The 27,839-nt window shown below is 41.1% G+C and overlaps 1 protein-coding gene across 3 annotated transcripts; it reads left to right on the top strand.

Moving 5' to 3' along the window:
• The first annotated feature begins 86 nt into the window (after positions 1-86).
• Positions 87-24,278, top strand: ephb2a (eph receptor B2a). Of its 3 annotated transcripts, XM_084679598.1 has the most exons (17): positions 135-186; positions 8,618-8,686; positions 8,779-8,798; positions 9,218-9,902; positions 17,331-17,486; positions 18,348-18,683; positions 19,220-19,344; positions 19,477-19,639; positions 19,766-19,874; positions 20,063-20,127; positions 20,244-20,366; positions 20,550-20,797; positions 20,946-21,161; positions 21,248-21,397; positions 21,636-21,829; positions 22,037-22,192; positions 22,321-24,278. In XM_084679598.1, exons 1-17 carry the CDS (start codon positions 135-137, stop codon positions 22,427-22,429), a joined length of 2,976 nt encoding a protein of 991 aa, XP_084535724.1. In that variant the 3' UTR covers positions 22,430-24,278. The 3 variants fall into 3 exon arrangements, with proteins under 3 accessions (XP_084535723.1, XP_084535721.1, XP_084535724.1); XM_084679597.1 differs by lacking the exon at positions 8,779-8,798 and having other exon boundaries at positions 87-186; positions 8,618-8,682; XM_084679595.1 differs by lacking the exon at positions 8,779-8,798 and having other exon boundaries at positions 87-186; positions 8,618-8,682; positions 20,241-20,366.
• The last annotated feature ends 3,561 nt before the right edge of the window (positions 24,279-27,839 follow it).

Below are 27,839 nucleotides of genomic sequence, written 5' to 3'. Positions count from 1 at the left end.
CCGATTCATTCTATTGGTTGGGAACACTTGCGCTTCCATCCATAGATGAATTCGCTGTCAATGGCCCGCTGGTGGACATGTTTTCTATGAATGCATTGGCTTTTTATAGTCAAATGCCAAGGATTTTAGTTGTTATGGATTTCTTATATTTTTTATGGATATTGCCAACGGTGTGGGCTGTCGAAGGTAAGATATTACGCATTTTATATGCATAACTAAAACGTGCATGAGCAACTGTCAATGTGAAAATGCGTTCAGCAAGACCATTAATTATGCAGTAGCCTACAAAATCCTTATAATACATGAAGCAATAACGTAAATATATTGTAACTGTTGTCATCGGACGATGGTGAATGCAGATCGGCGGAATTTGTATGGTTATGTTACTCACATAGGCGCCGTTGATTGGATATCAATTACATATGAAAATGCTTGCTAGCTTCGTAAAACAATAAATCAATGTTTTATATTGCCAAAAGATAAAACGGCTTCAATGACCTAACTTCAACAATTTTCAGTGTGAGCTGTCTGTGTGTGGTCCTCATCTTGTGTCTGGATTTTGCATGAACTGTGTGATTTTGACAGAAAACGCATGGAAATCTTTCTAGATATCAATCCTGGTATGGTAATATATTGTCCTAGGTGAGGTTGGACCTTGCCTTATATGTACTTAACTTGATTGTATCAAATTTAAACAATACAATGGGAAAGTGCAAATTGAACACTTGTTATGCACTTATCACCTATCATGGAATACTAGCAATTGTAACAAAGCCATTTTGACATTACTTTAATTGCTTTCTTGTGCCTTGTGTAACATAGCTTCATCAACTTGATCTCTCTCTCTTCCTGTCTCTCTCACTCACTTTGTTTTTTCTTTCTCTCTCTCTCTCTCTCTCTCTCTCTCTCTCTCTCTCTCTCTCTCTCTCTCTCTCTCTCACACACACACACACACTCTGTCCTTCTTTCTCAGTATTTTCACGTCTGTTTCTTTTCTATCTCTCTCTTTGTCAGACACACACCTGTTGAGGTACAGCCCATTGTAGTGTAATTATAATAAAGTGACTACTATAATTATTATACAATTATTATACTAATATGTTTTGCCAAACATTGTATTGGCCCAATTCTTTAGACCTCCATTTAGACCTGGTTCATCCATAAAACACCACAAGACATGCTTAAACGTATTCACTATTTTACATATTCTCTTTTACTTTTGAAATAATAAAATATGGACCAATTGTGGGAAAACAAAACTAACCCATGATCACATTTAATGGAAATTCCGCAGATCTGTTAAAAGCATGGACAGACTTTTTTGATTGAAAAGCTGATTTAGTCCTGCAGTTTGTTTGGCCTGTCCTGAGGATTTTCAGGAGTTAAGAGTAAACTACTTAAGTAGAGTTTAGTTGGTGTGGAGAACTTCAAGGGATTACATTAAACTTGCACCACTATTGCGTAATTTCATTTCTGCAGTTGGATTTCCATCTCGCCTAATATTAGGACATTTGTTTATCCTAAATAAGAATACAATTCACTACACTCGTTGATCTGTAGTAGTAACTGGGTGAAAGTACATCATGTGTCTAACAAAGATCTGATGGAGAACTTGTAGTAAGACAAAAAATAAGGTCACAAGTTTTGTGATATTACTTTTCTTTTGTTACATATCTTGCAACACAATATTTCTCACAACAGTGATACATTAATTGTTATTGGGGTCACAATTACAGTATGTGTCTAGCATAATGTTACTGTATAGTTCTATAGTTATATAGTGCACTGACTATCAAATGTAATTCTATTGGGGTAAGAGCTCATTGATCAGACAAAGTGGTTAAATTAGTTTGGCATGGTCTGCGCTCGAAACAAATAGTACGTTTTCCCAAATGTAATCAATGATATTGTTCCAGTGACTGTTCCCATATCCTAGATAAAGTTGAATGTTAGTTATCAGCATGTGACTCTCTCTGTCTTTTCTATTGCCTATGAAACCAATGAAAGTTGTCACTACTATTACTGTGTGGTTTACTATTGCACATGACTGTATGTGAGGAGACCATACCACCATACCACACCAGCAGAGTGGGTCCACATTTTCTTGCATCTCATCAGTTAACCCAAATACGTGGAGTTGTGGTGCTGGTTATCACGTGATGTCTGTCTGTCAGCTCTGGGCCTCATCATGTGACGTCTGCCTGGTCTGGTCTCTGCCTCCTGTCCCCTCCCCTCCCGTCCCTCTGGATCAGGACTGAGACCTCCCCCTAGCTCAGCCGCCATGTTCCCTAGCCCTTTATGTAAGCAGGCAGACCTGACCGATTTCAGCCACGTCAGAAGCCATCGACTCATCTCTGGCCTGCATAGTCTGGAAAATCACATCTTTCTTTCTTTCTTTCTCTCTCTCTCTCTCTCTCTCTCTCTCTCTCTCTCTCTCTCTCTCTCTCTCTCTCTCTCTCTCTCTCTCTCTCTCTCTCTCTCTCTCTCTCTCTCTCTCTCTCTCTCTATCTCTCTCTCTCTCTCTCTCTCTCTCTCTCTTGTTTCTTGTTTCTTGTTTCTCGTTCTTCTATATCTCCTACTTTCTCTTTCTTTTACTCTGTTCTTTTTTCTTTATTCACGCCCTTACAAACATTGCTTGTGTTTTTGATCAAAAAGAATGGCTTTAGTAAAGAGGTTGGGTATTTGGTCAGATGTGGCAAGTACTGAGGCCTGTGAGTAATGGCAGATGTAAATGTTTGCCACATAATTGCAATGTCTTGTACCTGACTCTCTGGTTCCCTCTCACTCACGGTGCACTGTGCTTGCTTTTATGTTACATTTGTTCTCTTCTTTTAGCCGTGTTCACTGGCATAGAAACAGTCCTATGACAGAGCGATATCTGCTCATTTCCCAAAGCACGGCTGTGGACAGACTACTGTTAGTCCTGCAAAGCTTTTGTCTGAAAGCTAATGCTAACCCGCTAACCATGGCCAAGCTAAAATAAGGTTAACACATTGTGGTTGACAATAAACTATTTAAAAGTAATACTGTGTTTGAGAAAAGACCTGCAGGGCCTCAGTACCCTTTGCAGACAATTTTTCTTGTTAAAATAAATATTCTTAGTCAGTCCATTTCAGTGTTATTCTATTCAATGCACAACGTCTTTCCCCTGTGGGAGCAGTGACAGGACATATCAACCATCAAAACAGCAAGTTAGATATTTCTGTGTTACCCTATGGTGGGATACAAAACACTAAGACACTTTGAAACAAAAAACAAAATCTCAAACAACAAAAAGAAAATGTACACTCCATCCTAAGAATTGTGATAGATTTGTAAAGGGAAGGTACATTTTGGAACTGTCTGGACATTCATCAACTAAGATATTGGATTCTGTTTACAGACCCATATGAAGGCATATGAACACAACAGCACCATTTAAAAGGTTTTTAGACTTTTTGCATACATATTTTACACCAGTACATGTATTATGTTCCACATATTTAGTCGCAGGGCTCAACAATGGCTTAAAAACAGACATTACTTCTCATTCAAACAGTAAGATTACAAATCCATTATAATCCAATACATTATAACTGGACATGGAGTTGATAAATAGGATCATGAGTTAAAGTCTTCTCAATGGACATTATTTATGGACAAATACTATCTGTTGTGTTCATGTAGCTGGGGACACTAGACAGCCAGACATAATCTGTTTAGGATTTCTGTCTTTACTTTTTCTCTTCATCTCAGCACAGGATGGGCCAACTATTAGACAAGTGGCGGGGAATGTCAATGTAAAGTTTTCACAGATAGCGAGTGAGACACGTGATATGTTGGGCTCGAAGTCCCTCACATACAAAATGACAAATGTACTGCTCAGCCACTGCTCCATATTAATGAGTGCAATACTGTTCACATGGTGACATTTCAGAGCTTTGAGCGTCATCAATCATGTTTTCCAACCCCTCCGTAGTGTTACAGGTCCTGTGAGTGACAGAACTGGAGCATTACAAAATCAATGGATACCAATTATTCTATTCATTCAAACACATTTTGTGTGATTTTTTGTTTATTTTTTGTCACTGTTTGAGAGTGTGTGTGTCTGTGTCTGTGTGCACATATGCGATGTGTATATGTCTATCTTGAAATGTGCATTTGTGTGTGTATTTTGTGTTTGACCCCCTGTATCAGAGCTCATCAAATAACAACAAAGGATCTTCAGAATCTGTTTTGTGTTTATATAATGTAGAATATTTTTGTTCAACAGAAAGGTTTTGGGTCAAAAGAAAAAGTTGGAGTGGAATATCAAGGCAACTTGAGGGTTTATTAAGCAATGCAGCAGTTGATACAGGAAGACAGAAAAAGCTAGACTTTCTAATTTGTTCCTATTTACTCATGATTCATCATATGTACTAGTTCCCTTATCTCTAATGTCAGCTGGACCCTTTTCACCAGTTCCCTTTTCTCCCCAACCCTAGTTCACCCTAGTTCGCCCCTTCTATTAAGGAGAATCAGCCCTTGTCTCTGGTTCTTGTAAGAGTTGAAAAAGTGTGATACACAATCCAAGTGTGGAGTAAGCCATTGTTGTTGTATCAGCAGAACTGCAATTTATGGTGTTTTGATTGTGAGAGTGAGAGGTAAGTAGTGATTCTTCAAAAAGAATGATGTTTTCAAGCTGTCATTATGTTAAATTGATAAGATTGCATCCACATTTGAGAAATAGCACCAAATCAAATAAACATATAATAGCCAACTTTATTATTTACTTAAACAGAATAATTTCATTTCGTTTTTTACATTTCTAAACACGAAACCAAATGTACACAGTAAAAAAAGAAATCTGTTTTAGTTACTTAAAGAAATGTGACACGAGTCAGAGTGATATGAACATCTAGTGAGTAGTCTACCTTGTGTGAGTGTTACAAACTCTCAACACTTTAACTCCACATATATTAATTATCGAAGGCAAACCCACATCACTAATGCTTTCCTCCTCCTTACCCACAGAAGTCTAAATGTTCAAGCTTCTGACAAAAATAACATAAGGACCATTTGGGATTGTATTACAGGGACAGATTCTGCTTTCAGAATATGTTTTTCAAATGATAATACTAACCAAAGAGTTCATTCTCTCTAATCTCAGTGTATAGTTCACTCCCTCAGCTCAGACACTGCTGGGAGCATTTCCCGCTGTTAAAAAGAGGTCTTGTGGGTGTGTACAATTAGAGATATGCTAATATAAAATTAACAATGAAGTATCTGGTCTCCCTGCTACTGTAGAATAGTTGCCAGTTGCCACAGAGTGTTTATCTGAGACTTTGGGAAGGCTGGGAGGTCTGGGAGACTTCTCAACTTCAGCGTGTCATGGTGAATCAAAGCTATGCTGTGAATTAATTAACACCCCATGAATAATTCAACATGGCTCTAAAGCTATCCATGAGAGTTATCATAGTTCTTCTTAAGAAAGCAGACAATGAGTAAAAATGCTGTTTATAAATGCAGTCTTTGCATTTAGTTTCTGCCATTACCTGTCCAGTTTCTTGAAATGCAGCAATGATGCAGCAGTATGGGGTGATACATTGTTACAATGGTACACAACTGGGTGTTGTACATAAAGTAAAGTATTTTTTGATTGCTTTAACTTGTGCAGGGCAAAACATGTATCACTTTTAACATCAGAATAGGTCTGCACACAAATATCTTAGTTATCCAAAAATACCATGCTTCTAAATGAAATACTTGCAACAGCTTCAGTATATCTGTTTTGCTGCTACAATATAGAGCTGTAAACACAAGGCCAAACAAACAGAAATATATCAAATGTGGGTCTTAGAGATGTGCAGCGGCACAGTGACATAAAACCAAGTGAAGCCCTACGATGTTTCCCCCTGGGTTTAATCCAGTGTGGCGTACAGAGCGTGGCGCAGCCTACAAGGATTACGTGTGCTGGACTTAGTTGCCCCACTCTTCTCCTCGTTGCCCTACTTTTCATTGAAATATGGAAAGAAAGAGAGAGCTCTATATATTGCAGGAATGCAGGGACAGATGGAGTGAGCGGGTTTGCAAGGGGGGAGTTGGGAGAAAGGGAGAAGGAGAAAAAGAGAAACTTTATTTTCTCTCTATATGCATTAATAATTATTTTGGTTACAGAATTGATCGTAGATTGCGGACGGTTGATCTATAATGGATTTGATTGTGAAGTGATTGTTTAATGATGGATTAGTGTTTGTTATTTTTGAAAGCCACTGTGTGTAGAAAGCAATTCAACCACCCAGCTAAAAACCGCAGATCCACAGAAGCGCAGACCACTGCAATTTGCAACAAATTATGTTGACCATAAAATCATCAAATATATAGTTACAGTTTCAGATATATTTCCTAAAATTAAAGTGTTAATTGAAATATAATTCTGTGGTAAACTGGATTTTTCAGATTGTGTCAATGACAGTATTTGCTGCTGTTGCGCTACATTACTTGTCATTTGTGTGTGTACATTTTAGCAACATTGTGCACGCTCTCATGCTTACACAGAAACTGAATTGTTGTGAAGAACGTCTAGTCACAGAACAAGATGACACACCAATGCACCACCCCCTCTAAGCTCACCCTGTCCCCATTTACCACATTGTGGTAAACATTGTGTCCCCGTGCCACATGAATTGATGTTTCTGAAGTCTTTAGGTAGAATAGGATTTGTAGATCCTGAACAAAAACATTTTGTACAGGATTACAGTTTTGTGGCTCATCAAAGCCATCCTCTTCACAAATGTCAACCTACATCCCCCAAGGTTGAATACTGTGTGGCGCAACCACCTTCATTCAACCGACAGATGTTACTTAATTAAAGTTCATTGGGTCTTACTTAAGACATCATCAGATATACCTGTACTGTCTTTTGACTCTACACAGGACTCACAAAGGCACATAGACCCACATATACCCTCCTCCTTCTCCTTCTCCTCCTCCTTCCAAATCTAACTCCCACCCATACCCACTCCCTTCCTAACCCTCTTGGCTCAGTCCATGGGAATTGGTCGCGGGTCAGTGCACACGGCCTCTTTATTCCCGTTTAGCGGCGGCTCTGACACCTGGCTCGCCGCTCCCTCCCTGCTCCTCATTAATCGCTACTGATACTAACAGGAACTGAGCACCCGGAAAAATGTCCCATTTGGAAGCAACAGTGGTTGCTCGTGTTCAGGGTTGATTTGGGATGCCGGTGGTGTTTTGTGTAAACTTGACTAAAAAATGCCCTTGTGTTATGAGTCTAGAGCAATCACTGTTAACCTAGGTTTCAAGCTTGCAGTAGGTTATTCAAAGTTTCTTGAAAAAAAGATAATGAAATGCCTCAGAATGCCACATTTGTTTGTTGAAAGTCAGTGTAGCCATTCAGTATGCATGATGGTCCACTATGTTCTTCTGTGTCCTTTTGTTTGTCTCTCATGGTTCAGCTGGTGATGATGATCAGTAGGCCTCTTCTGGTAATGGACACAGACAAGAACATGAGCATATTGGCCCTTTCAGTACCTGGCTCATTCAGTTCATGGTTCATTTTGATCTGTAATTGGACCGCCTTTCTTTTGAATGAAGGCCATAGTGACATGACAGGTAATAAGAAAGAGTTGTGCAAAAATATGTATGGATGCTCGTCCTTACCAAACATGGGTCCTTCAGGTCCCAAAGACTCTGGACAGTTTCTTCCAACCCAGTTTTATGTAAAAATCATATAAGTTTAGTTGTTATATCCATTCAGATATAATAAGTAAACAGTGTCTTTCTTTCAACGTTTATGTGGCATTCTGTTGTTTTTGACACATTTTGTTAACTATGGTGGTGCTTTACCAGTTCATCCCACTCCTTTATTCTCTGCCACCAAGTGAGACCAGCTTTTTAGGATGTCCCACTCAGCAGCACTGCCCAGATAGCAGCCTGTGAATAATTTAAAATGTGTCAGGATACACTAGTGGAGCAGGGCAACACTCATCTACTTGCCCTCCCTCCTCTGTTGGGACTGGCCACAGAGATTATGGGCTTGGCTGTGTTTGTGTCTTTATGTGTGTTGGTGTGGGCTTGTAAGTATAGATGAGAGGATACAGACATTCAGTGAATATGGATCAGTGACAATGTGTAAGCGTATTATAGAGAAAGAGAGAGAAAGAGAAAGAGAGAGAGAAAGAGAGAGAGAGCAGATGTCGCAATCTATTGTTGTACCTACCATAGCTAGAGTGTGTGCTACTGTGTGGTCCTCCGAGCTAATGGCAGCACACCAGCAATATAATGATCTAATATCTGTCTTTGGTAATCCCCTCTATGGCCATGAACACTGTGCAAACCCAACACTGCTCAGGCATATGGTCCCCCACGAGAGACATCATTGTCCCATCTGTAAAATATGACATATGAAGGTAGTGCTTCCTTGGCACATTTTATCATCTCACTGTATTTCTCAGTCCACTCATTGGAGCATATCTTACTTGGGAAAACAAGCACAAGCAAATTCTCCAGGATTATGAATGTTTACAGAAAGATACGCTATGATTATCAAAAAGTGATCATGCTTAGCCAAATTTTGTGTTTTACAGATATTATATATATTTCTAGTCCAGTCCATTAAACTCTTTATGTTTTTCTGCAGAAATCCTCATGGACTCCACCACAGCCACAGCAGAGCTGGGTTGGACCATTTACCCATCACAAGGGGTAAGTACATAAAATTAATTGTTATATTTATGCTCCGTTTGAAGTAAATATAGGCAACAGGATCAAATCTAAACACCTATTGGGCTGTATTTAAAGTACAATCTTCTGACCCATCTGTCCTCCTTGACAACCAATGGCTCAAAGGCTCCAAAAGGCCACCCTCCTGTTCTTTCCTTTTCAGAGTACAAATCTCCACAGTTAAATGTGACTACAATATGGTAAAACAGGAATTAAATAAATATATATTTTTACGGGAATTTATCTAGTAAAGGTAGATGAAAAGGCCTTACCACTTAGTGGTTGGAGCGGTGAGAGAAATTGTCGTGTCATGGTTCGATGAATAATTCACAAAGTCTGTGGTGTCAGAAAGATAAACAGAGTGGAATTATGTCAACGCTGTGAGTAGAGTGGGATTTCTTGGCGATGCTACCACTTAATGTTCTGACTGCCAGCTTCTCAAGCCAATAAAGAGGACCAAGAACATAGAAAAGCATTTAGCTTCAGGGGCTTACCTTTACCCATTCTCTCTCCACAGTGGGAAGAAGTGAGCGGCTACGATGAGAACATGAACACCATCCGCACGTACCAGGTATGCAACGTCTTCGACATCAATCAGAACAACTGGGTCAGGACCAAGTACATACGGCGACGAGGAGCACAGCGCATCCATGTCCAGATGAAGTTCTCAGTGCGCGACTGCAGCTCCATCCCCAATGTCCCCGGCTCCTGCAAGGAGACCTTCAACCTCTACTACTACGAGTCAGACTCAGACACAGCCAACAAGGTGTCCCCGGCCTGGATGGAGAACCCCTGGATTAAGGTGGACACCATCGCGGCTGACGAGTCGTTCTCCCAGGTGGACCTGGGCGGGCGGGTGATGAAGATCAACACGGAGGTGCGAAGCTTCGGCCCTGTTTCACGGCACGGCTTCTACCTGGCCTTCCAGGACTATGGCGCCTGCATGTCCCTCATCGCTGTGCGCGTCTTCTACAGAAAGTGCCCCCGTGTGGTCCAGAACGGTGCCGTCTTCTCAGAGACGCTCTCAGGGGCAGAGAGCACCTCCCTGGTGGCGGCAAGGGGGGTGTGTGTCCCCAATGGGGAGGAGGTGGATGTGCCCATTAAGCTGTACTGTAATGGGGACGGAGAGTGGATGGTGCCTATCGGAAGATGCATGTGTAAAGCCGGGTTTGAGGCGGTGGAGAATGGCACAGTCTGCAGAGGTAAGACTCGCTGCTCACCTGGTGTTGACCATTGATGCCCAATCACATTATCAAAGGTGGAAACATCAACCAGACGATATTAAGTTATGGGTTGCTGAAGACCTAGTGAGCATACCTTTGGATATTTGCCCTTGGGGTTTTTGGTTATAGAAGCATATGGTTTAGAAAGATTTGTGGGCTCACATGTTTGTTGTTATTTTTGGCAAATATGCAATATTTGTCTTTGTTTTACTAAACATTGTAGGGCTGAGAAAATCAGCAGCTGTGATAGTTGGTATGAGAAAAGGAAACAATTGGTGTTGTGTCTAATGTTTAAGACACCCCAGCGATTATGACAAGGCTTTAAAGAAGTGATTTATCTTTCATCTTTGTCAGTGTGGAGAGAAGAACCCCCCCCCCACACACACACACACACACACACACACATCAACTGTGCCCACATGCATGCATACCCACACACATTAATGCATGCACACATGCACTCACACACGTCAGCCAAGTTGTCAAGAATAGAGAGACAAAGTGACAAGGTGTTTTCCATTCTGTCCTGGAGGGAAGGGAGGGTTTTTGGCAGAATTTGCCCCTGTGCTGCTGACAGAATCTCAATGACCATCTGGGAGAGCTGATGGATAGAGATATCCTCAGCCCACAGGTAATATCCTTGGCCTATGCTCTGTGTGTGTGGAATTGTGCGTGTGCTTGTGTGTGTGTGTGTGTGTGTTGTACCTTGTACATATCTTGAAAATAATCCTGGATAGTTTCCTGCTTTAATGGCAGTGATAACTGACTAATTATGATCATGTAAAGGTTCATTCCATGTAGATGGGGGTATCCTGGGTAGTTTCTCTCAACAATTGTATAAGAAATTTTAAGCTCAGCTAATGAAGCCTTGAGCAACCTCTCCTAACAGTATGCACACCGTACTGGTTCCTCTCTGAATGGACAAGCCCTGAAATAGCCCAGCTGTTCAAAAGCACTGTCACAGAGCCAGAATTGCGCCCAGAGACCGAAACGTGACTGCCCCTGTGTCATCTCATTCGCTTCAGTCCTTTCTGAAGTCATTATTTCAGAAGACATCTTGATTATGATTTGACATGACATGCTTCTTAAGACAACTGCTGGAGCACAGTGACTGCATACCACCAGGCACCTTCTTACTCATCTAGACTATCTGCTATATATAACCTATAGGGAACTCATATATTAATAAACTGTACTCTTTGGTTTATGTAAGGCCTGTTAAAAGCCAGAATGTCATGTATTCCGGGAAAGACCTTATTAGGGTGCATATTCAGTGTTGCTCAGTTCCAAGTCCCTTAGGCAATAATGTGGCAAAAACTCAGCCACAGCTCCACCGTTTAAGCAAGATGCTCTCATGATGCCAAGATCGCTCAACTCACTTCTCTGTGTTGTGAGAATAAGGCCCATACCAGCCCCCAAAACAGAAGAACGGGGCCTAATTAACGCTATGCTTGCGAACAGACAAATATACACATAGTCTTGTTGACTCAGAGATGATGAGGTACCTTCAGTACAAACAATGATTCAGCAGACATATGGACATATTCAAATTGGAAATGATGAGAAGTATTGACACGCTTACATTTACATTTATTCATTTAGCAGACACTTTTAACCAAAACGATTTCCAAGAGAGAGCTTTACAAAAGTCCATAGGTCAATGATCATAAACAACGAGATAGCCCCAAAAACATTGCGGGTAGCCAAAACATGAAGCATACACTGTGAAAAGAAAATAAGTGCCACTAGGAAGAAATATGAGAGCATGTAGTTGAACAAATTACAAATGAAACAACATGAACCTCAAAAAGTGCAAGAGTGTACCTGTAGGAAAGCGAGTTCAAGTAGTTAAATCAGTTAAAAACTAACCAACAAGTGCAAGAATTCCCTCAATAAGTGTCATTGTGTTCCCGGAGGAAATAACCTAACATTGGATCCAACAAATCTTTCTTAAGTACCGTTGTACTCCCGGAACAAGTGCGTCTTAATCCTTTTCCTGAAGGTGGGGAGACAGTTAGTGTCTCTGATGGAGGTGGGGAGATGATTCCACCATTGGGGGGCCAGACAGGTGAAGACCTTGGGTTGGGTGCGGGCGCTAGTCATAGTATTGGGTTTCTTTTAATGACTTGGAGACACTTGATTTGTCTTGTGGAATTAGCAGGTTTATGGCTTTCTTGATGTTTCACTGGCTCTATAGTTCTGGGACAGCAAAATCAAACACACCCAGCTTAAATACTAAATGTAAACTGTGTCAACCTTGCTATGTTGGAAATTAATGGCACCTTATAGGTCAGGGACTCCAAAGAAATGGTTTTGGTCAACTTTTAGCTTATCCCTGGGAGACGATGTAAGTTGCTGCCAAAGTAGATGTTCTCCGGGAGAGAGGGGAAAAAGGCAGAAAAATGCCAGAATCTGGTAGAGGGAGAGACAACTGCCTCACTTGCTGTCCTACAGTGGTTAAATCAACACAAAACAGTGAACATTCTGACTACAGTATACTCTTGAAATGTATTGGACTCTAGAGTCTTTTTGGCAAAGTAATCTGAAAATGACAGAAAATTGACATTAAATAAAAAATGCATGTGGCAAAATACTACTGTACTTGAGCCAGTAAACTAAAAGATTCTGAGAAACAGGTCACTATGAGATTAGACATGCATTACTGCAACATGAACAGCAACACACTATTTACCCCCCTATCACCTCAAACTGGCAGATGGTCCTATGGACTACATTGTAGGGCATCATAACTGTAACTGTACAGGAACATAAATTGCAAAGCTTTTTTCAATCAAAAACACATGGGTACCATACTTGACGCTAGTTAACAGACCCCGGAATGATTTAAATCCAGCCTGATTTTAGTCTGTATTGTGTTATTTTATAAAAGAAAACAAAAACAGGCTTAATTTGGTCAACACCTTATTTCTAACTGCAGCGATGAAGCGATGACACGAGTTAATCCCAGCTGTCTACAAAGGTTTGAGACTCATACTATATGCAGTATAATTGTTAATTCAAGTAGAAATAATATGCTTAGAGCATTTATCTAGGATGTATGTAAGTACCTCTTTGTACACTCTTGCCTAGCATTGCTCTCCAGGAATTGTCCATGCGTTATCAGTGGACAAACTGACTAAATTGCATCCCTGAGAAATGATCAGCATACTTATATGTCAGCCCACTGTCCTACGCAACTGTCAATCTATCCTTCCATTCATTCATCCATCGATTATTATGTCCACCAAGCTAATTCCGTGATTTTTGGGTTGTGAGATCTACATGGCCATATGTCCTGAAGTTCTACCACAATTGTTTTCTGAATGTGTAATCAGACTAGAAGAAATCCTCTTCCCACCCTTTTTCCTGGTCAGATCACAAGCTCAGGGAAACAGCGGGCCGTAATCTCCACAATTCACTGTATGCTGATTTCAATGAACAGGCTCAAAAAGGACACAGAATGAGTACTGTGTTCTGTTCTCCTGTTATTCTTTTAGTAATATAATTGCTTGAGAATTAGGCAGTGCTCTATCTTTGATGGACGTTCCCGCTCTTTACCAGATGCTGCACCAAACTCAGGTGTTGTTTATAATTTGACCTTTGCTATATGTCCAGTTTGTTTAAGCCTCAGATAAGGGCAAAGTAAAATTTCACCTCATATGAATAGTATTGAACATCATGTTGAATCATTCTTTATTTTTGTGGGAAAATATATAAATAACGTATGTTTAATGTTTAAGTGATAGAGTGAAAAGTTAAATGATTTAAGAATGTATTTACTTTGGAAGAATGCCGTTTTGTAGACAGTGCTTAGTACATATTGCATTTACCAATTTTGCAATGGTATATAAGAGCACATACTGTAGCATGAAAATACACTAGTTAGTTCTATTCAGTCTATCTTCCATTTATTTTTCATGGTGCCCCTGGTCTAGATTTCAGAAGGGCTTTTCTGATAGGGTGGAGAGAACCGTAATCCCCGCTGATTGGTGGCTGTCCACACATTGTTGCTGGGGCTTGCCCCTCCTTTGACAGGGTGCAGGTGTCCTGTTGTCATCACCAACAGCCCCATTGATCAAAGACCCCCGGTGGGAGTTGAGTCTCAGCATCCAGGCCCCTAGGATTCAGACAGAAAAAGGTCTCTGGAGCTGTTTTCAACAGACGCTACCTGTCAGACTCCCTTTCTCTCTCACTGTCACTTTTTCCATTTCTCTCTAAATTTTGCTCTGTATCTCTCTCCCTTCCTCCCAGCTCTCAGTTTTACTTACAGCCAGATGAGAAAAGCAGAGTACTGCATCAAAACCAGACTAAGAAGGATAATGGGGAAGATCCACATCCTCCCTCTCTTTGCTCTGAAATTCAGTCCACATGAGAGCAGTGGTTACTTGCGGTTGACCTCTTCATTTTTTAGCGAGCTATGTGCACAATGCTTATGCTCTTTCACTTGACAGATGCCAAAGAGCAGTGTTGATTCTGTGTACTGATTAATTCAGCTAGCAGAGAATGCACACAAGCAGAGGTGGGAATTTTCCTTGTCACTGTCAATGATGGTGTGCTACAGTAACTGCTGACACACACAACCTGAGTGCTCTCTCTCTCTGCCAATCTCCTCTCACTCTTTATTTTTCTCTTTCTCTCTCTTTCTCTCTCTTCTGTTCACACCCACACCCATACACTGACTCACAAACACTTCGTAACACTTTTGTGTCTAACACCCTGGAGGCAAAGAGACAAAACAAATAATATATACAATACACCATGGACACTTCACAGTACATAGGGATAAAGTACTAAAGTGGCAGTAACAAGACAGATGGCAATGAGAATGAAGGATTTCTTCTTAGTTTATAAAATGACAGTCCAAGGGGAATGAAAATGGTCATGAAGATGTCAGTATGTTTGATACATTTTCCATCTGTTGTTTATTGAGCTGAAATATACTTTATGTTGTACTTATTTTTTTCTGAAATATGATGAAGCCCCTCTGCTGTGATATGGAAAAACATTATTGCAATTCAACAGAAAGGCTTTTGTAGGTGGCAACATTGGTTCATGGTTATAACAAGATACTGTTTAGAAGTTAACACCCTTGTGTGGTTTAGATGGAGTTGTCATATTTTTACACCTCCTTCATCCCACACTGAGCTAAGCCTGGATATCAGGTTATGGATCCCTCGCCTTGTTTCACACTCACTCAATATGCCGTATAATCATTGAGTTGCTTCTAAATATCCCATTACGATAACTTGTTCTCTTTTAGAACACAGAGAAACTGAGAAGAACTTATTTCAGGTTCAGTCAGACAAGAACTACAGTGTACCAAGGAACAGCCTTCTGAGATTTGTGTATCAGTCTCTGGAGAAAACTTCCAAGATAATCCAATTCCCTTCTGAATCCACACTCTCTCGTGCCATAAACGAGAGTGTTGATAAGATCAGGCGGAATTAAGGTTCATGTAGCATTGAGACTAAACACTCTGTCTTGGATATGATGTGTAGAAAATGTTCCCACATACAGGAAATACTAACAGAACGTCTTGGGTCACCAATATTTTCCTATTTTCTCATACATGCTGTCCTTAACCTCTGTCCTACCAAAGCACCCTGCTTGAAAATGAGTTACGACAGCTTTCCTTAATGTAGACCACACACCACACACAGGCCAAGATGACTGAATATACAGTATGTGTGTGTATGTGTGTGTGTGTGTGTGTGTGTGTTTGTATGTTTGTTTTCCCAATGAGTTCTGGCTCGGTCTTTGTTGACAGACAGAAAGTTTCTGAACCAGCCATTCAAACACAGGCTCAGGGAATGCCCCAGGCAACACGTTGTCAATGACAACACGTCGCTATGACAGTTCCCACAGTGTAGCCTGACTGCTATTACAATGCCAGCTTCTCTGTTTGCCCATGTCTGGCACATTCACACACATGCAAAAAAAACACACAAGCTCACACACACACACATACACACACACACACACACACACACACACACACACTGGCAACCTCTCCATCATATCTACATTATTCATGATCGTACATTAGGAAATTCTTTACTGCCTGCAGTGGGAGCCTAGTATTACAGATGGCATACATTTCTGAACACAAGACAGGCTGACCCACTTCAGTTCCAAGCGGTAATGGTATATAGTACAGTTCACACACCAGTTATTGATCTGTGGTATGGATCCTCAAGCCTGACATCTGTCATCATATATTGTCAGCAGACTGGGAATTTGATCCTGGGTGATCTCTGGATATGCAGAAAAATGTATACTCCTGGATATTTAACTGCTCTTCATAACACTCCTAATGATGGTGGTGGTGGTTTTGTCTCTACTGAGACTGAAGGCCATATATAACATGCACAGTTGTCCCCTGCTCTGTCTCTGACCCATATTATTCTGCTGTCAATCAGGTCTTTCTCTCTCCCCTCTCGCTCATCACGTCTCCTCAGCCACCAGTGGGTGTTCCTCTGATGCCTCCACCCACAGACTCATCCTTTTGTTTGACCCTATTGGCTGTCCTGTCTGACTGGCATTCTTAAGTGGCCTACTGTGACTAGGATGCATTGCTACAAACAAATGTAGATTTAACTTGGGCCACTTGGAAAATAACATGATTAGAATATCCTAAGAATAACACTCAATGTTGTCTGCTGTGCCAGGCAAAGAGATGTTTATCAAACAATCTTAATTACTGTACAGTAGTTCCCAAAACCTGTGGCAATGTTAACCTCAGCTCATCCATGATTTAAACACCCAAACAGGAAGGGTTCAGGTTAGAGTCAGTACAAGGTTAATATGAATATTGCTAGAATCATTGTGCCTATAGAGCCGTAGTTTGTCCTGTCAATCACAGGGAATCAGATGATGTGGTCAGCTGCCCATAATAGTACCATAAGAACTTGGTAATAACTCATTGTTTTTTATCAATGTAATGGCACTGGGACTGTTGAAAATAATATATGATTTTCAAAAACAAATACTCATATATATTGTAAAGGCCACAGGAAAACTGCAATAGTAAATCTGGTGTCCTGTACAACCATTTAATCTCCCATATTCCCAGAGGTTCAAATGTACCATGAAACCCAAAGCTGAACTGTGAGCCCTGGCTTCCTGTCTTGTCTTTAATGAACCATATGAAAAGTGACATCCTGAGACTAATATTTCTGTGTATTTCAAGACCAATCTTTTATAATATGTCTGGGGAATTTATGTTGGATGTATGAATTTACAGTGTATCACTCTTCAGCATAATAGGTTCATTCATACATTTCCCTGAATTGTTCCCCCATGTTTTTCTCTCTCACCTCCTCCCACTAACCTCCACTATTTCTCTGCCTCCTCGCTTGTTTTTCTTCTCTTTTTCTCTCTTTCTCCTCCCACCCTTCTCTACTGCAGCATGTGTGTCTGGGTTCTTCAAGCCAGCACAGGGAGACCACAAGTGTCTTCAGTGTCCCATCAACAGTCGCACCACCAATGAGGGAGCCACCAACTGTGTGTGCCGCAATGGCTACTACCGCACTGACTCCGACCCGCCTCAGATGCCCTGCACAAGTACGTACTGGATGACACACTACCACCACACTACCTCCTAGATGGCATACCAACCCAGAATTCAGGCTGAGATTTATCCTTCTGTACCACACAGGACTGATATGTAGCCATTGGAGCAGGCAAGCTGCTCAAATATCCTCTTCCCTCTCCTTTTGATCATTTTGTAGATGAATGCATTTTTGTGCATAGTACAATTAGCATTAAGATGGAGCTGCAAATGCATATCAAAAACCTTTTGAGCCCACTCTTTTACAAACTCTCCTTTCATCATTAATTTCACATCAGAATCTGCCCACGTGACGAGTACTTCAACGTGCATGGCGCCTGAAGGCATGCCAGGAGGTTATGTTTCATCCTGGCATGAGGTGGCCGTCCTTTGTCACCACCTCTGAGGGCTGGTGGAATGCGTCCTCCATTGGTGTAACAAGTCTGAAAGGACCCTGGAGAAAAATAGCTGGAGAGATTTGCATAAGTCTGTCCCTTGTGAGGCGGTGCAGCTGTTTAGAATGTAAAAACAGAACCACAATGGGGTGTGGGCTCACACCAGGGTCTCTGTGATGAAAAAGCTGAAATGAGCATGCATGGATAGCCTTTGTGTCTCATGTCTAACTGGGCTGTTGAAGCATACTGCTCTTTTCACTGCCTTTCCCATTCTTGAGGTGTTGATCTGAAGCGTAATGGCATTGAATTAAATCAATTCACATGACACTCATGAATTCAGTGTCCTATTATTAGATGCTACAGTAATTAAAATGCACTTTGATTATTTTCAATTCAATCGCCTTGCTTAAATGCATTATGACAGTGGTATCTAATCCATCTGAAATATAAATTTTCCAACCCTGACCCTACCCTACACAGCCATACCCTCCGCACCCCAGAACGTCATCTCCATGGTGAACGAGACTTCCTTGAGGCTGGAGTGGAGCAGTCCGCGTGAGGGTGGCGGCCGGGACGACGTGGTTTACAACATCATCTGCAAGAGCTGCGGCGGCGGGCGGGGCGGGTGCACGCGCTGCGGAGACAACGTGCAGTTTGTGCCTCGTCAGCTGGGCCTGACCGAGACTCGCGTGCACATCAGCGACCTGCTAGCACACACGCAGTACACCTTTGAGATCCAGGCGGTCAACGGGGTGTCAGACCAGAGCCCCTACTCACCACAGTACTCCTCAGTCAACATCACCACCAACCAAGCTGGTACTGAACCAACTGGCGCCTCTCTGTGCTCAATGAGACTGTTTCTAATGATATTACTTACTCATCACGATTTATGACTTATTGATAAATACTTGACTCGTTTCAAAGACCTTTCCGTCTCTTCAAGATGTTGAAAGGGTTGAAATGAATGTGCTCATTGCACTGAGCCAGTATGTATTGTAGAACTCCTGCTGTGTTTCTTTTCTCTGCTGCACTACCTGTCTGTCTCAGTTAGCATCTGAGTTGAAACTAAGGAAGAAACCTCTGGTTCCCATGAGCTTCAGTTCACTCTCTGGATCCGGGACCCGTTCAAATGTCACACCAGGCAGCAATTACATGTATAATAAGAAGCGCAAATGTTGCATAAACATGTACTCATTAGGGCCTCATTAGGACCTCATTACGAAGGCACTCTCGTGCATCTGTCTCTCCTTCTCTATCTCTCCGCTCTCGATTCCCCCTCCCACTCTCCTCTCTTTGTCTTTTCTCTGATTCCTTCTCTGCATCACACTGTCTTTATTGTCTCCCACCCCCAGCACCATCCGCTGTGTCCATCATGCACCAGGTCAGTCGGACACCTGACAGCATCACTCTGTCCTGGTCCCAGCCTGACCAGCCCAACGGCCTCATCCTTGACTATGAGCTGCAGTACTATGAAAAGGTACCTCAGCTCAAAACGAAGATTGTACTTTTGTTTGGCTCCATTTACCATGACGTCATCTCCAAATGGTACGTTATAGTATTCAAACCACTGGAGTATTCAGAGATCCTGTACACTTTGGTGTTGTTGTAGAGTCAGGCAGAGTGGAACTCCTCTGTAGTCAGGAGTCAGACCAACACGGCCGTCATCCGCAGCCTGAAGGCCGGGGCCATCTACGTGTTCCAGGTGCGGGCTCGTACCGTGGCTGGGTTTGGACGATTCAGCGGAAAGATGTACTTTCAGACTATGACTGAAGGTATCCCACTATCAACCATCTTGACAAAGAAAGGAAAATCTATTTATTGATCTGATGTCAACTGAGCAATTACATATGTCAAGTAGGTTGTTTTAGGATCAGTGAAGGATTTGTTTGTATTTGCAGAGGAATATAAGTCCAGCATACAGGAGAAACTGCCGCTCATCATTGGTTCAGCTGCTGCGGGTGTAGTCTTCATCATCGCCATTGTTGTGTTTGTAATTGTTTGCAATCGGTGAGCCAATTGGTCATGTAGGCCTACCACAAAAAATGCCTACTTTTACAACGCACTCAACTCAATGCCAAAAGTTTTAATATTATAGGGTTTGTGGTTGACCTATTATAATATGCATTTGTTGTGCTGTTGTTTGTGTAATGAAGGTCTTAACACTGTTTTTTTTTCTTCTTCTTTCTTCTTAACAGAAGAACTGTGGAGAGACCGGAGTCTGAGTATACAGACAAGTTGCAGCAGTACACCAGTGGGCATAGTGAGTAACTTATTGTCAGTTTTGATCATTCACCAAGCCAGCCAGCCAAGATGTTTCTGTGTATGTCCCCACATCTTTCTCTGTCTATATAACATCCATCTTTCCCTCTTGAGAAGTGTCCCCCGGAATGAAAATCTACATTGACCCATTTACGTATGAGGACCCCAATGAGGCAGTCAGAGAGTTTGCCAAGGAGATAGATAGCTCGTGTGTGAAGATTGAGCAAGTCATCGGTGCAGGTAAATTATATTTTGTTATGTGGCATACACTGAATAAATAAAAATACATTCAAATGTTGATGGCAGTACAAGCAGACAGGGGAGGATAATGCATTCATAGTGTGGGGGTCTTTATGTCTGGTGTCAGATGGTATTAATCCCAGCTAACCATAAGCCTGAACAATACTCATCCGACCCCTCTAGGAGAGTTTGGGGAGGTGTGCAGTGGGAACCTGCGACTCCCTGGGAAGAGAGAGATCCTGGTGGCCATTAAGACCCTCAAGGCTGGCTATACTGAGAGACAGAGGAGAGACTTCCTTTCTGAGGCGTCAATCATGGGCCAGTTTGACCACCCCAACATAATCCACCTGGAGGGCGTGGTTACCAAAAGCAGTCCTGTCATGATCATCACTGAGTTCATGGAGAACGGATCTCTGGATTCATTCCTCAGGGTAATAATAGGCCAACACTGTAGATTCCTAATCTCCATGTTTTTGGTTCGAGAAGTTAGGATCGAGAGAAAAATTGCACACAAATCTGAAGTCACAAGAGTAAAAAACAACAACAATAGTGTTTCTTTCTCTTTTCTCTGCATTGTAGCAAAACGATGGGCAGTTCACGGTGATCCAGCTGGTGGGCATGCTGCGTGGCATCGCCTCGGGCATGAAGTACCTGTGTGACATGAACTACGTCCACCGCGACCTGGCAGCACGCAACATCCTGGTCAACAGCAACCTGGTGTGCAAGGTGTCTGACTTTGGTTTGTCTCGTTTTCTTGAGGACGACACTTCAGACCCCACCTATACTAGCGCCCTGGTGAGTGTTTCCTCAGGTCAATGGTAGTCTCAGTCAACATTAGTTTGGTAGTGGATGTGTAATCACAGTTTTCTTTTTCTTGTCAGGGAGGAAAGATCCCCATCCGATGGACAGCTCCTGAAGCTATACAGTACAGGAAATTCACTTCCTCCAGTGATGGGTGGAGCTATGGAATTGTGATGTGGGAAGTGATGTCTTACGGAGAGAGGCCATACTGGGATATGAGTAATCAAGATGTAAGCATGCACTGGAAGCCAGTAACATGGATAATTTGAGCCAAATGCAAAAAAATAAGAATAACTACAAATTCTTCTTCTTTTTTCTTCTTCTCATTTTTCTTTTTCTTTGTCTCCTTTTTATACTTCTTCTCAGAGAGTGAGAGATAAAGTAAAGTAATTGTGGATCAAATTGGTGTAAAATGAAAAAGTTTGGAAATGTTGATGTTTTTATTGTGTCTGTGTCTTTTGCACACAGGTGATTAATGCCATAGAACAGGACTATCGGTTACCGCCCCCTATGGACTGCCCTAGTGCATTGCACCAGCTCATGCTGGACTGCTGGCAGAAGGATCGCAACAATCGTCCCAAGTTCAGCCAGATTGTCAACACCTTAGACAAGATGATCCGTAACCCCAACAGTCTGAAGGCCATGACACCTCTCTCATCAAGGTACTGCAGACTGTCACCCCACCTCAACCCACTCTCAGATGACCTCCTTTCCTAGTCTCTGTCAGTTCACGTCCCCTGGTCTAAGATGAGAAAAAGAATGGAGGAACGAATGAATTAATTCCTTGATATACCCCAAGTAGCATTGTGTAGCTGACACCTATTTATGTTCAGTTTGTTTTCTCACTGGCCATTTGTGATATTCTCCAGTGTTCACCTACCTCTGCTGGACCGCAGCACGCCAGACTTTGCATCCTTCAGCACAGTGGACGAATGGCTGGATGCCATCAAGATGGGCCAGTACAAAGACAACTTTGCCAATGCAGAGTTCACAAGCTTTGACGTGGTCTCCCAAATGACCATGGAGTAAGTTGCCCTCCATACAGCAGGCTTCCGTATTGTAGGCATCCTCATTGATATACAATACACCTTCTCACAAACATTGCTCGGACCATCTTGGCTGTGTCATTGTACTGATTGTACTTTCTCTACAGGGACATTCTTAGAATTGGGGTGACGCTTGCTGGACACCAGAAGAAGATCCTGAACAGCATTCAGTCCATGAGGGCCCAGATGAACCAGATAACCTCTATAGAGGTCTGACCTTAAATATGGGGAGGACATCAAGCCAGGACCCCTATCCCCAGGCCTCGGCCCCAGCCTGGTCTTTGTCTCAGACTGTGGGCCCCACTAAACCCCACACCTCACCCAGCTCACACCCTCTGCCGGACTGGACAGTTCAGTTGGTAGCTGTGTTCAGTTACTCGCTGTGCTCCATGATAGTTAGTAAACCACAGCCCTCACATCCTCTGTCCAGTCTGCTCAGTTTCATGTTCAGTTAGAACCGCAGCAGTCCCCGTGTGCAGTCAGCAGCATTCCTGAGTCTACAACCGTGTCAAGTCTGACTTCAGTCTCTCTGCGTATTCTTACTGAAGCTGCAGTCTTTGTTAACTAGTATGACTTTGTTTATGTATGTTGTATATTATTTATGTTGACTCCCAGGTGGAAATGAAGCAGAGAACCTGCCCTTTAAAAGGGCCTTTAATGAAAAGTGTTGGGACCCTGCCTAGTGGGACCTCCACATCATTCTCTACCATCCAGCTCTGATATTATTCAGCAGACCTGACCAGCATTCTGAATGGAGCAAATGATTTGTGGGTAGGCAATATGAACAAGTGAAAGAACTGTGTAGCTCCATGGTCTTGCATGCTTTGACTTGGTCTGTAACAAGGGTTATGGGCTGGAAAAACAGGAGCTTCTCAAATGGCTCTCATCTTCTGACCATCCAGCCTGGCCCAGGAGAACTGACTGACCCTGTGAATAACATCCTGATTACACGCCGAAAAAGGTGTAATGAATAGTTCTGTTTCCTACACTTCCCCTTATTCTCTATCTATTTCTCTCTCTCTCAAAAAAAAAAAACCTTTTTATAACCGAAGCACTCTTTCAACATTCTGAAACAACAGCTTGTAAATGTACTGAACCATGCATGTCATTCTTGTACATATCAGATGCATTTGACTTTCTGTTTTTGTCACACCAATAGTTTGCAGCAGTTGAATGCTGCTAACTATTTTAAACAACAAACTGTCAACATTAACATGCAATTTGTGTCATTGCGGATGTGACTGACTCAGTTGCAATGTGTTTTTAGTTTGCCATGCTTTTTAGAAATGCTTTATTCTATAGTCTCCTAAATTAAAGAAACATAGTAATACATCTATACCACCTATTCCATAATTACAGTACCATGAACATTTGAGAAGTTCATTATTTAAGCGTATTATTTCTCTAATTGCCGCATAGTGTCAAGTAAATACATACACATGAAAGTGATTGCCACAAAGGCATTTTAGAGTTGATCCTAAGTAGTTGCTATGAACTGTATGATAGGATTGTAAAATAAAGCATTCTTATTTTTTGTTTGTATGTTTACCTTGAATGATTAAGTAAGATGTTCCCTTCCTCAAAACATTTTGATTTATATTTCCCATGGTTTTCTCTATTACTGTATGTTTTGAGGATTTATGAACAGTTTTTGGCATTTTATGACAAAAGCACCTTTATGGTTCAAAATGGCCACATTCCGGTATGAGGCCAGGTGTATTGTAATTGCCAATATGGCAGCTCACCACAAAAAGTGGGAAATTATTCTAAAGGGAGTCTGGTTTTAGAAGACTCCACTGAACTACTATTCCCACATGTATACATATTTGTTTCTTTTTAAATATTTTGAGATAATGTTTTGTGATTTTTATACTGTACTGCTATGACAACTATTTACCTTTGACAATAGATTTGTGAATTTTCACTCAATCTAATAAAAGTCATGCACGGGGGGGTATTGTCAGAAAAGCAAAGAAGCACATGGTAATGAATCATCCCAGAGACAATTATGCTGATTGTTTTGCAAGTGATGACATTAGAAACATCTTTTTTTTTTTTTTTTTTTTTTTTTTACATGTAAACACTTTTGTATAGGAACATACAATACCTACAGTATGGTATATATAGGCATACCTCTTTCTTATTGTGCCACCACAGGTCACTACACGTTTACACATTGATACTCCATACTGTACTGTATTTGAGGTTCAGGGATCAGCATGAAAACTTTTTAAACCGTTTTTAACAAGTGTTGTTATAAGCAGCCAAAAATCTGTGGGATCCTTAAGTGCTGCAGTGCCTGCACACTTCCAATGTGTCTCAGCACTTCACCATTAGCCATTTGCCACAAGTCATTGATATTGTTCTATTGGTACAATTAAGGTACCCCTTAGAATCATATCTCCACTTCATATTACTATCATACTACCAATGTTATTGAAATGTTGTACAACATCATATTTAGTCACACTTTTATAAACATTCCAACCCAGAGCAGTAGTACAATATGATCCAGACACAGTACATCATGATCTGACTAGACAGATCAATGATCAATATCTAGGTCAAGCCTCTGTTTCAATATTACTTCTTGGCTTCCACATGTGACTAATTAATAATTATGATAAGATACAATACTTCTATAGAGCTGTTGTTTTAAAGTGCTTCCAAATACCAGTTGTACCATTTTGTGTGTCCTTGTATGAATTGTGTTCTAGATATCCTGTCAAACTAACTACAATGGAAAGCATGGAGTGAAATCCAGTCTTGAACATACAAAAGGATGCACATTGTCCCAAATTTTTGACAATTCATAGCATACCTTTAGCAAATTCATTCATGTTTGCTTAATGTTTGGTCAAACATCATATGGCTGTCAATAGAAACATTTTCCTTATCGTGAACATAAATTTCAGTAAGAAACAGCATCTGACAAAGACTGACATAACACAGCATCTTACTCTTTTTGAAACGCAAAGGAGGCTGTGTGAAGAAAGTTCACACCGTTTCAAAGTTGCTGAAAATACTTTCTTTTTTTTTTTGCTGCTGCTGCTGCTGCTGTCATTTCAGAACTCAGTCATCTCTGTATGGCTGTCAGTAAACAAAGTAAACCAAAATGGATGCCCCCACCAGACCTCAAGTCAACATTATTGTTCCCTCTCCATGTACAGTATTCATGCACATTTTTTGTAATTGTTTCAATATATAAAATAACTCTTACACTGTGCACTGTACTTATATCCTTTCATATGGTGATCCCAAGTTTGAACTGCACTGCGGCATCTCTTTACCTTTAAACAATATTCTGTCCACACTCTCGCACTGTCATCCCACTCCTGGTTTCCCTAAAACACATTGGGCCTTTCACACCTCTCCTCTCAATCCCTGCCACTGTGATTGCAATTTGAACCTTTATCTCTGTTTCTGTATAAATGTACAAATGACTGTATCCCTGTGAATGATGTAATGATTTTAATTATTTGTAATACTGTTATTGGTCTATTTTGTAGAAAAAAAGACAAAAAAAGAAAAAACTACAACAAACTGGGGCCTCGTAGGGACTGTCCTAAATAAAAGAAAATACATGACATTCAGTCTCTGACCCATGTAATTTTGTCAAAATGCACCTTTCATCACTGGGACATTTACCATTGTGTCTCACCTTGGAATTGCTTTGGCTCTTACAAAGTGGTTTTCGCCAGTAGTGATACCCTGGTAGGTATAAGAGATGCTTTTTGAGGTGGATCTCTGTCAGAACGACTCCTGATGCGGCTTACATATGTGTGTTTGTGTTTTTCAAAATGTGCATGATTGTTTTTTTGTTGAGCTTTGTTAAAGTAACATTTATGTAACTTTTTGACAGACAATAAAACATTTATATTTCAATGAGGTAACCAAAAACAATGGTATCTAGGCCAGATCAATAATTTTTCCTATCAATCTGACTATCAAGGAGTGTGAAGGTACAAGCTCTCTCATCTTGCAACATATTTACCTTCGCAGACATCATCTCCATAACCTTCCTGTGGCTGCCTATGACTTATGGTTAAAATATTTTACAGTTGCCAGTTACCTAGCTATGGAAGATGTTCTATAACTGCTGAAACTGTGGCTTCCTTTACTTAAGTTTAGCCCATCAATGAATTGATAAAATATTTTATAAATTTCATAACATGAAAGTACTGTCATTATCGACACTGAACACAAGGGGGAAATAGAGACCACATCAAGGTACATGGCCATCACTGTTAGCAAATGTGACCTGAATAATGTCATGTTTTCAGAAGACATTTCAGAATTGTAAGCTTGGCTGTGGCTATGGCCACAAATTTATCAAATAAAGATTTGTGTAGCATGTATGTCCCTTGTCTGATAGTTCTGTGTCATTAAAAGCTTCATGACTGTGACATTATTCCTAAGAACAACTAAGATGTACAGTATTTAACACTTGATATATTTATCAAAAAAGGGTCTTCATTGTCTAACAGATCTTGACATCAAATGAGCCTAACCTTTTGTACTTTTCACTGGTGCAAATAGTATTTACCTTTTTGCAACATTAACAGTGTAGACTAACACCACAGACATGCAGGGTGATTCACATTTCTGTTAGCCTTGTTCCAGTTTTGCCATTGGGAGGTGTGTGTTGTTTTGAGGATACAAACATTAGTGGGCCTCTCCACCTCCTCCTATATCCTCTCACTCACATACCCCCACATCAACAAAAAGAGACACACACACAAGCACACACACAGCTCATCTCAGGTTTCCTTCCACTATAAATCCCCTCGGATAACGGACTGTATGTGTAACCTTGCACAGTGGCATCACCTCTCCTGTTTCTGTCCTTGACTGGCACCCTAACCTGGCACACCACCAGCGGGCATGCTGGCCATGCAGAACAGAGTCACACCTGCTTAAGCACAATTTAGAGAGTGACAGTTGGGCCTCAGTGTCTTAGATGTTTGGAACACTGAGGCCATTGCAAAAGTGATGTGGCATTTGCAAAGTGAGTTGGAGCCATTTGCAGCTTTCCTGTGCCCAGTGTCTTTTCCATAGCACCCGACCACCTCCCTGCACCCTGTATCTGCCTGTTTACCCACAGTGGCAAACACCAGGCAGCAAATGACATTCATCATTTATTTACATATAAGTGGGTTTAACATTTGCCTGTTCCTCCTCTCAGTCAGTTGTCCCCACAGGGAATCCCTACACTGACCTAATAAAAACAATATTTTAATTTTTGTTTCAAGAAATTATATTATATATATATATATATATATATTATATTATAATATAATATATAACAACAATATTGTTGTGTTGACTTTAAGCTTTTTTGTAGTCCTTGTGTTTATAAAAGCCTAGGGTCATGAGAATAGCCAATTCTCTGTTTGAGGAAAAACATCTTCATAAATCTTTTTCAAATAATTGAAACAAAAATGTATTGCACAAATACAACATAAAACACAATATAAATTAAAATATAATTTAATGTATTTGCACTGTAGCTATACAATTAACATATTTTATGCACACAATCTTGTGCACATGATATTCCACCAATTGTTGGAATTTGCTCCAAACAGCTCCACAGTGTTTGTGTTATTCGATGTCAGTCATTCAG

Source organism: Hypomesus nipponensis, chromosome 18, assembly GCF_054491055.1.
Source record: "Hypomesus nipponensis isolate SF chromosome 18, ASM5449105v1, whole genome shotgun sequence".
NCBI classification, from domain to species: Eukaryota; Metazoa; Chordata; class Actinopteri; order Osmeriformes; family Osmeridae; genus Hypomesus; species Hypomesus nipponensis.
This window is presented reverse-complemented; position numbering and strand designations above follow the sequence as displayed.